At 32.8% G+C, this 11,356-nt stretch overlaps 1 protein-coding gene and 1 long non-coding RNA gene across 2 annotated transcripts; one reads left to right on the top strand and one right to left on the bottom strand.

Annotated features, from left to right (window-relative positions):
• Window positions 1-415: 415 nt before the first annotated feature.
• LOC134719813 (uncharacterized) lies at window positions 416-2,846 on the bottom strand. The gene is made up of 3 exons (XR_010107707.1): window positions 2,739-2,846; window positions 2,069-2,208; window positions 416-937 (listed from the first exon to the last, which is right to left on the bottom strand). It is a non-coding gene; the product is annotated as an uncharacterized LOC134719813 (long non-coding RNA).
• A 1,999-nt stretch (window positions 2,847-4,845) lies between these two features.
• LOC134719812 (uncharacterized) lies at window positions 4,846-8,226 on the top strand. Its single transcript, XM_063582767.1, has 2 exons — window positions 4,846-4,910; window positions 6,462-8,226. Exon 2 carries the CDS (start codon window positions 6,472-6,474, stop codon window positions 8,167-8,169), a length of 1,698 nt encoding a protein of 565 aa, XP_063438837.1. The 5' UTR covers window positions 4,846-4,910; window positions 6,462-6,471; the 3' UTR covers window positions 8,170-8,226.
• The last annotated feature ends 3,130 nt before the right edge of the window (window positions 8,227-11,356 follow it).

The following is an 11,356-nucleotide window of genomic DNA, read 5'->3' as shown; positions in this document are numbered from 1 at the left end:
GACTTAAAACTTTACTTTTAAAATAAAGATATACATCTCAGTAGTTATTCTGAAAAGTTTTAATAAATTTCATCGAACAGTTACAGAGTTATTGATCCTTATCTATAACGTCTCATTTCTCCTCAAATATCAGAAAATTGGTCGGATAAAATCATATATTCATGAAGTAAATTTGCTTAAAATCAGCACAACATTTTTATTTGAAAAGATATTTACATTCTGTAAATTGCACATGGTAGATAAATTCATTCATTGTATGAAAATTTAGTAAAAATTAAATTTTAATGAAATTTTTTTTAATTAAAATCATTTTTTAATTAAAAAAATAAAAAATCCTTATTTTGTTTATAGGAATTACAAAAGGAAAGAAGTTAAAAGTGAAAAACTTACAAAAAATGTATATCTATGAAGGCAAATAAGTTCCTTATCATATATGAAAAGCAGTAGTTTACATGGTAATGCAATTAGTGGTAATCCAATAAAATGTAAGCCCTACTGTACACACACATGATCTCTTAGAATACACTGTCCAGCACCTGTAAATCCCCATAAAAGTGTCACTGTCAGCAATTAGTGGCAAAATTGTGTCAAGGAAGCTGACAGCATCTTCCAGTGATATAAATAATGCAAGAAAATGTAGAACATCATAAATTATCAGTCAATGGTACTGTAAATTAACATGAAAGGTGGCAAAAATCGACGTAAATCTTGCTTCAAAGCGGGTAACAGACCCCATAACAAGGGAATAAAGCATGAAACACAGTCTTCAAACAGTCAGCCAAGTTCATCTAATACACAATGGAAGAGGCTAGATGCAGAGAAGTTCTCACTTGTAGCTAAATCCGGTCAAGACGGCACCTCCTACAGTTTACCAGATGTCGAGGGAAATCCTGGATCTGCCAAGTTATTACGTCCACAGCCAAAATGTTTGAAGGTTCTGAAAGAAGAAGCTAAATCTGAGTCTCATGATGCAACACATGTTACAGATGAGTCATATAGAGTTGTTAAGATGAATAAAGTTACTCTGCTACTTAATGTAGTTGTTAAATTTCACAATTTACAAGACATTAAATGTGATAACCCAAACTTTGAACTGACAAAGTTAATTAAGTATGGATCTTGTGTAAAGTGCATATATAAATGTACAGAATGCAAGTTTACATCACCATGTGTTAACCTGTTCGATGAAATTAAAACTCCAAAACGTGGACCTAACCCTGGAGAGTTAACCCGCATGCTTGTATCTGCCTTACAGGAGACTCCTATTGGAATAAAAAGAGGAAGATTTCTGATGGCCGCAGGACTAAATATACCACCACCCACTAAAAGAACACTGCAGAGGCATTCTAATTTTGTTGCGAATGATATTAAAGAGTTAAATGACAATGATATGAAGAAAAAACTTGAAACTGTGAAAGAAGTTAACAGAATTCGTGGTGTAAAAGAGCCGTCACATATTCCTGTAGCAATCGACACACGTTATAACAGTATGCATATAGTAAGCACAAAAAAAACCGGACAAAATGCTTCCCAGGCAATATCATTGGCATGTGAGCAAATGACTGACCATAAGTTCATTGTTGCATCAGTTTTTCACAATAAACTTTGCTGGACAGGTTCTTGGCTTAAAGGGAAGGGACTTAATGTAACCTGTCCAGATGGACATGCTGGTACATGTACAGCCAATGTTAAGCCAACCAACCCTTTAAGTGAATATCTCATGGGTAAAGAAATTGGACTTCAGATTGATAGGCAAAATGTGCTGGTAAAGTATGCAGTTACAGATGGAGACGGACGTGGAGCAGAAGGTATAAATGATGCACTCAAAGTTTTACACCCGTTGTGGAAAGTTGAACGCCAAGCTGACCCAATTCATCTCGGAAGATCACAGTTTCGACAAAGTAATTCTGCAAATTTTAGTTTGAACATGTTTTATGGTTCGACACGTGAAAAGAAAAAACAAGGACAGAAAGTTTTAAGTCAAGATTTGAAAGCCAGATGTAGCTTAGTTTTCAATGAAATGTGGAAAGAAAACTGTGGAAATTTGGAAAAGATTAAAAATGCTTACCTAGAGTGCTTGATGCTACTGTGCGGTGTTATACCGGCGACTGCTCTAAATGTCCCACTAGCTCATACGTGTGTGGTGGTGGTCACACAAACTGTTGGTGGCTGAGATCCATGTACTTGGGTGCAAACAAGTTAACCAACCTGAATATGGATGACAATGACAAATTAATAATGCAGGAACTTTTAAAAATGAAACTTAGTGAGGAAGCATTAATGAAAATGAAATTTAATTTCAACACTCAAAAATGTGAAGCCGTTAACAGAGCACTAAGTGTATCCTTACCAAAAAATGTGAACTTTTCTAGAAATTTTGAAGGGAGGGCATCAGCAATAATTCACACTTTGAATAATGGTATAGCTAATTCCTGGAAACAAAAAGCAGAATGTATTGGTTTTAAAATATCACAAGGTTCATTTAAACACTTAGAGCAGATGCAAAGGGAGTGTGAAAGGAACAAAGTATACCAAAATACTCCAGAAAGGAAAAAGAAAAATTTACAACAAACCGGACAGAAAATTAAGGATCATGTGGAAGAAAAGGAACAAAGTAAATTTAAAGACCGATATCAAAAAGGACAACTTGATCCCAAACTTAATACGGCATTTGTTCAAAGCACAAAGGACGATCATTCATATGGGAGAGTAATGCCTGCTAAGAAGAATATACCTACCAGAAGCTGTACTTCAAAAATTCCAAAGTCAAAGAAGACATAGCTGCATCCATCTACATCTGAAAAAGATAAAGACAAAATTAAAGGTTCTTTTAAGGACCACCAAATCTTTCAAAAAGAGTCTAAAATTGTTGTACATTTAGTCAAAATTCTTTATATATAAGCTATAGCCCTACCCCTTAAATATCTTCTAAAAATAAATCCAGGCGGCAATCTGGATAATTGGCATGGCCCTGGCAAGAATTGCGGTGCTTACAATAAATCCTGTTGTTATTTATGTGATGCGGCTCTAAATTAATGTGAGCCGCATTCACACACAAACTATTATGACACAAATGACTGGCATCAAATATTTTATTTAACTCTAAATAATTGTTATAAACCATGTAACTGAATCTATGGGCTTTTTTCTTTTTCCAGGTACCAGAAATAGGATCTAGAAAAGAAATAAGCCCATATTTTCCATCTTTTGTTGTTCCCTGATCCCATAAAAAGCATTCATGATTTCTTGCCAGGTGGCTCTTTTCTATTATTTTTTGCCTATATTTTTCAAAAAATCCCTCCATTTTAACTTACAAGTGTATGAATTTAAATTTCCAACAAATGACCTCACTGTGACCTCTTTTTAAACTTTCAAATGAAAAAAAAACTTTTTTAAAATTTCATAAATTTAAATTTCAATTTAATTTAAAAAGTTTAATTCAAATTTAAAAAATAATTACACCATTGTTTTCCTTATTAAATTTTGAAGTTTGTAGCAAAATTTCATCCATGTTACTCGAAAAATAAGCTTACAGTTGTAGATTGAAGTGTTCAATATATGCCTTCTGACAGGAACGGGGACCCAGTTATTTGCCCTATTGGAACGCATTGAAAGTCATAGTAAATAAATGGGGTGCTGTTCGTTAAATAATTTTGATAGCCACCTTGGGACTTCTGTTTCATGTTAGGCATTAGGTTCCAAGTTTCTGAGTGCAATCTCAGTGCCTCATGACCGGCATTCCGTTGCAAAATTTTGTTTTGATTGACAACAGGGTCACTCAGTCTACTTCCGGTGAAGAATAAAGGCTAGAATTTAGACAATTTAATCCATGCACTGACGCCAGATTTTATTTAAATCAATCATTTTTTTTACAGAAATTCAAACTAGAAAGCCTACCCTTTCAAATAAATCTACATTCAGTTTCAGAACTTGTGTAATAATGACACTACACCATTTTAGAGAAAAGTTATAGTTTTTTTTTAAGAACTACATTCGTACTGGACTGGTTACCGTAACTGGGATCCTATTCCACGTGCGTTATTTTTCACGGTTGTAATGGCGGATCGGTCACGTGAAAGGTTTATGGATGCACCCATGTTTTCTAGGTCAGTTATAGATAAACGCGTCTATATGTGGAGCAAGAAATTATTATTATGGACAATTGCCAGAGTTTAATAATTGACGAAAAAAGTAAAATCACAATAATACTGAACTCCGAAAAAAGTTCAAAAAGGAATTTATAGATTTAAAATCAATGAGGATTATTTCAAAATTCTTACCATAAACCTGTACACAGAAACATATTATATAGATTTAAAATCAATGAGGAATATTTCAAAATTCTTACCATAAACCTGTACACAGAAACATGAGAAATGAATTTGCAGACGGAAATAATATCGGATACACTTCAGAAGAATTATTTATTTCAATTTAAATTTAAAAACCTTTCTGACCAGTGTAGTATAATGTTTTGTTTTGACATGAATTAAAAGTTGGTTCAATGTATGTAGTATTTTTAAGCAGACAAAGAAAGCCCTATATAAATTTTCAAGTATCGTATTTAATTTTAGGAGAAAAAACGTGTTTGTACTTTTAATAATTATACAACACTTTTATTGTATAAAACACTTTCGAATTGTTATTACTTTTAGTATAGCCAAGATCCTACCATTATTAATTTCTTATAATTGAATACGATACTTGAACATTTATAATGCTTATTTTTGCTGAAAAGTATAAACATTTCATCAATACCTTTAATAAATGTTTTATTTGTGAATACACAACACAAAACATTAATCTAGTCACACAAGTATTTAAATTTAAATGAATAAGTCTACGGAACTGTCCCCGATGTTGGACATTTTACTTCCTTGAGGAAATTCTTTTCTGTCAACATGTTCATGGTAAGAATGTTCAAATAATCAAATTGTTCATTTATTTTATTGCTTCAAATTCATATTTTATTAAACTCTGGCAACTGTCCATGATAACCGCATACCATTCATGACAAAATGATCAATACATGTTTAAGTAAAACAGAAAGTAGAATCTTGATAAACTTCACAATGACTGAAAACAAATGAATTTGGAGAATTTACCCTCTTTGAGTAATTATTGATCATTCTGACGCAGTACAAATTATGTAGATAATATCTCAGGTCAGTCTCGTATTTTCTTTTTTCTTCTTATTATCTGCAACACAGAATGCAAAAAATGGGTGTGGTGGTTCAAGTGCTCACGTAATTAAATATACTTCAAAAGTACCAGGATTATGATTTAATACGCCAGCGCGTTTCGTCTACAAAAGACTCATCAGTGACGCTCAGATCAAAATATTATAAAAGCTAAACAAGTTCAAAGTTGAAGAGCATTAAGGACCTTAAATTCCAAAAAGGAGTGCCAGAAAAGAACTTTTACACTTGATTCATTCAATGAATTTGAGAGCTGTAGTATAGCAAAGAAACATCATGTCTACTTGCTCAAACCAGTATATTATATTCCTTTTTAACTCTATAAATCATTATCTGCCCTTTAATTATTTGACTGATGATTTTGAATGTTTTCAAACAATTAAAAACAAATGTTGGTGCATATACCATTTACCGTGTTCTTTGCAAATTTGAAAAAAAAGGATCATAATTAATTTATTAGATTTCAATCTTTAAAACAATAGTTCTATTGTAAAAGAAATAATATAGTTCAAATGTATTTCCCGCATAGACACCTACAATTGTCTTTCTTTGTACAGTTTTAATATAAAACTAAGAATATATAGTATTATTGCAATGTGACAAAACTCCACCAGAGACCAAATAACATAGAAGTTAACAACTATAGGTCAATGTACGGCCTTCAACAATGAGCATAACCCATACCAAATAGTCAACTGTAAAAGATCCCCAAATGGCAAATGTAAAACAATTCAAACGGGAAAACTAACAGTCTGATATATGTAAAAAAAAACCGAAATGCAAATATGATAAGCAACAAACGACAAACAAAGAGAGAGTGAGAGAGATCTTCCTTTTAACGCCTAGTTTTAACATCTGATTATAAGAATGTCAAAGGTTAAAGGCAAGGAACATAATTTATTACTTCCCAGATAAATATGTTATGTATGAAGTAAAATAACAACAAATACTGAACTCCAAGGAAAATTCGAATCAGAAAGTCTATTATCAAATAGAAAAATCAAAAGCTCATACACATCAAACGTGGTACAGGTATTTCCTTATACAGAAAATGGTGGATTAAACATTTCACTTGTCTGATATAATTTTGATTATATTAATATGTGTTATTATGTATATTTGTCAGTACATATCTGGACATAATGCATCCTTTGAAAAATCATGATATTACTTGCATTTAATTATCTTGCAGTATTAATTTTATAACTATTTTATGTATCGCTGTAAAGTTTTATTTTACAGAGTTTTTTTCATATATTTCAGAGATAAAGTTATGGCCTCATCGGTCAACAACTTTTGTACAATTTGCCATGATGATGGAATCTCCAACAGAGCAGTCACATGGTGCACAGAATGTGAGGTTTTGTTTTGTAAAGACTGTGCAAAACTTCACAGCAAGTCAAGACTTTATAAGAACCATAAAACCATGTCATCTGAAGATTACCACAAGTTACCTTCATGCATGCAAGAAATAAGCAGTCAGTGCAAGGACCACGAGAAGAAGTTTGAACTTTATTGTTCTTTCCACGCCTGTCCATGCTGTGTCCAGTGCATCACCGATGAACACCAGAAATGTCAAGACCTCAAACCTTTGTCTGATATACTAAAGCAGGTAAACTCATCTGTTTTTGAAAAAGATTTGAAGGATGTGAAGGAAAACTTAGATACAACCATAAAATACATGAAAACCAGGATCAGTACCATCTATAAACAAAAAACTAAAGCCGTAGAGGAAGTCCGTTATATGAGGAAGTCGATCAATGATTATTTAAACAAATTAGAGCAAGACATACTTAATGACTTAGAGTCTAAACATTCAAAGCTGAAATTAGACATGGATACTCTCGTGCAGAAATTGGAACAGCGAGTTAGTCAGATAAACCAAATGCAAAGCCAGTTTACCATAATGACGCAATATGCAACAGCGCTACAGATGCATATTGGTCTAAGAGAAATTGAAAAAACTACATCACAAACGGCAAAATATATAGAAGATTTAGAGAGAGGGGACCGCTTTTCTGAAAAAAGTCTGGAAGTTAACTTTTCGTCTGCTCTTCGATCTATTTTACGCGATGTCAAATGCTTTGGAGATATCGCTATCAATACCACCTCTTCTACCCTCCAAATAAAGGCTGGAAGAAAAGATCAAGCCAAGCACTTGATTTCAAAAGTTCCTGGAATTGAAGAGATAAAACCATCCTTGTTGACAAAACTGACCATTCCAGAAGATATGAATGGTTTAAATATATATGCCTGTCGTATATTACCTGATAGTAACTTTATAATACTTGATAAGAACAAAAAACAACTACTGCTGTTCAGTAAAGATGGCATCTTCATCAGAAAAGTAGTTACATTCAAACAAGGTCCATATGATGCCTGCTTTGTCAGATATAATACAGTAGCTGTTTCATTAGGACCAGTCAACAGGACAACACTGGTGGATTTAGAAAAGAATACAATTATTCAAACAATACAACTTTCTCATGTTTGTTATGGAGTAGCAAGTGATGGTGAAACTTTGGTCATCAGTAGTGGAGACAAACAGAGTACCAGAGTGAATCTGAATGAAATGTCTAATACAATATTAGCAGGCATGGAAGGAGTGAGCCGAATTTCACTGTTCCAAGGGAATATCTATGGCACCATAAACCATCAAAACAACGTCTGCTGCTATGACAGTACTGGTGAACCTCTGTGGACATTTCACCACCAGGACATTGACTATCCAAGAGGAATTACATTAGACAAGAAGGGTTTTGTTTATATAGCTTCTCAAAGAAACAATAATGTTGTTGTAGTATCACCAGATGGTAAAACCTGTAAGACCATACTGACAGAGGCCGATGGAATCAAACGTCCTTGGGCAATAGACATACACAAAAAAACAGGAATGATGATAGTGTCTAGTGAAATAAGTGATGATAGCAGTTATACAAACTATGACACAGTTTTTTTTTATAAAATTTGAAATGAGTTTTATTTTTTTGAAGAAAAGTATATCTGATATCAAGATCATTACGCCTTCCTTATTAAGCCGTGCAAATAATTACTTATTAGAATACATGTGTGTTCATTTTTCTTATCATGAAATATTTTAATTTTTACACGGATTTCCGATGGAAAAGTATCGGTAATTAATCTGGTGTTGTATGGTGGACAGGCGGGTGGTCGGTTGATGAACGGTGTCTTGCATTTTCGAATTAAGATATGTTGTTTTCTGTGAGTAAGTTTTGTTTTAGCTTTCATCTTTTAACTTTTATTGGTGTTGAGTTGTAGACCATCAAGTAGCAAAAAGTGCTTGAGATTGATTTTGGCTTTTCAATTTCTACAAGATTTCATGTATTTATTTTACGTGATCCTGTTTTTGGTGTAAATTGTATCACCTTCAGCATTTATAACATTAATGTCAATGTAAAGGATATAACAAAAGTAGAAAACTAGAGCTATGTGCATGCCAACAAGACCCATAAAAAGAATAGCCAAACTTAACTAAAAGTCAACTGATGCATGGAGGGGGGATAGACACTTAAGTATTAATTCATAAATTTATCAATAGATATCTTGAAAGTATATTCAATAGTTATCAAAGGTACCAGGATTATAATTCAGTACGCCAGACGCGCATTTCGTCTACATAAGACTCATCAGTGACGCTCATATCAAAATATTTATAAAGCCAAACAAGTACAAAGTTGAAGAGCATTGAGGATCCAAAAGTCCAAAAAATTGTGCCAAATACGGCTAAGGTTATCTATGCCTGGGATAAGAAAATTCTTAGTTTTTCGTAAAATTCAAAGTTTTGTAAACAGGAAATTTATAAAAATGACCACATTATTGATATTCATGTCAACACCGAAATGTTGACTACTGGGCTAGTGATACCCTCGGGGACGAAACGTCCACCAGCAGTGGCATCGACCTAGTGGTGTAAATAGTTATCAAAGGTACCGGGATTATAATTTAGTACGCCAGACGCGCGTTCAAAAACGGTCATATGTCAAAATTAGGAATTACAAAAGTGCACACGCTGAAATATCTCGCCTGCTTTCCTTACCATTAACTTTATCATGTTTATGTTGAATGTTTAAAAGATAAAGGTTTTACGTATCACATAAACTTTCTCATGATTGTTATATAGTAGCAAGTGATGGTGAAACTTTAGTCATAAGTAGTAATGCCAGACAGAGTATTAGAGTGAATCTGAATGACATGACTCATACAATCTTAGAAGAAATGGAAAACATTGGACGTATTTCATTATTGCATACGATTTATTGCCAGAAAATGTTAGTTCAATTTTCTTTTGATAAAAATTTAACTTTCTAACTGGATTTCCAAAGGAAAATAATCGGTAATTAATCTAGTGGTTTACGGCGGACAGGCAGGTGGTCGGCTGCCAAAATGTGTCTGTGTAATAACTTGAGTACGCTTTAAGTAAATATTTTCAATGGTGTTTGAGTAAATGAAGTTCAATTTTTAGCCTTTATCGTTCTTGAGTTGCAGAACTATAAGTAGCAAAAAGTGATACTTAGATTCATTTTGGCCTTTCCATGTCTGACACTACACATGTTTTATTTTTTACTTGATCCTGTTTGGGGTCCAGATTTTCAAATATCATCTCCATGCAGGAAAATCTGACAGCAATATGTTTTACTCTCAAATCACATATGATTAAAGATTGGATAAGAAAGAAGTAAATAAAGTATTCGTTGAATGCACTCTCAGTATTTACCACCATTAGAACCAAACAATGTCAATGTCAAGGATATATCAAAAGTTGAAAACTTGACCTATACCCATGACAAAAAAAAACCATGAAAAGGAATAGCCCAAAAAAATCAACCTAAAGCCGATTAAAGAATGGAGTGGGATAAATATTCTGGTTTCTTAATTATTTCTAAATTGATCAATAAATACATTAAAAAGTATTTTATAGTGTGCCATGTGCCAAAATAAGGAATTACAAAAGAAAAAAAGTCTCGTCTGCTAAACTGACCATTAACTTTATGGTGAAGTTTTTTAAAATACAGTTTTTACTACAAGTATCACAAGAAAGATCAGATAAATCCTGTCAGATAGATTCATTGACCTGACACACATCCGCCACATTTAGTATGTTTGTGCCTGTCCGAAGTCAGGAGCTTGTAACTCGGTGGTTGTCGTTTGTTTATGTGTTACCTATTTGTTTTTTTTTTGTACATAAATTAGGCCGTTAGTTAACTCGTTTGAATTGTTTATTTTTGTCATTTCGGGGCCTTTTATAGCAAAAATGGCAAATGTACTGATATATCACTTATGTATGGACAAAACATGTGTCTGATCCATTTGTCATTTTGAACAATAAAATATGTTTAAACTATCAAGATCTGTTTCACACTACGTTGTATACAAAATCTTGCACACTATCATGACTATGTTAAAATCTCTAAGACTATTAACATAAAGTTAAAACAAATATACACAACTGACCTGTGGAGTAAAAATGATGTTTCCCTGAAAAATTACTAATTAAAACCAATATAGCAATTGAGAAATCTATCATTAAACTGGAATTTTACACTTTGTCAAATAATTTGTCTGCTCAGTAAGAAATTATATATCAATAACAAATTAAGAATATCAAAAATTTGTGCAAACGCATTCGGAAGAAAATCTCAAGAACGTTTTGCAACAAACGCAGAAAATATGAACGCCTTCTCAAGTCCAATTTATTAGAAAACCGAATAAGTGCAGAAGAGTATCCAACGTGCACTTGCATTGCACTATCATTAGAATAGTGGAATAGATTGATATATAAATGGATGACAATCATATATAACTGTTATACAAATATTAATATAATATATAGCAACAAACCAGAGTATACTGATAACAAATGATTATATCACTACAAAATGATAGTTATTACGATGAGGTTGAACTCCCTGTAATTTATTTATCATCAACGCACGAATTTGACTCAGAACAAAAATACATTTTTGTACCGTATCCGAACTTTCAGGTTTAGAGATGTGGACTGGGTTGCACAAACTTCATTTAAGTTAAACGTTATTTAAAAGATAAATGATACTTAAGTTCTTAAATAATAATTAGTTCAACAACAGTTTAAAATCCGTTGCTCAAAGCTTAATTAGGCCTTCACTTACTTAAGAGTT

The sequence above is a fragment of the Mytilus trossulus genome, chromosome 5 (genome assembly GCF_036588685.1).
Source record: "Mytilus trossulus isolate FHL-02 chromosome 5, PNRI_Mtr1.1.1.hap1, whole genome shotgun sequence".
In the NCBI taxonomy this organism is placed as follows: domain Eukaryota; kingdom Metazoa; phylum Mollusca; class Bivalvia; order Mytilida; family Mytilidae; genus Mytilus; species Mytilus trossulus.
Note: the sequence above shows the minus strand (reverse complement) of the source record. Positions and strands in the feature narration are given on the sequence as shown.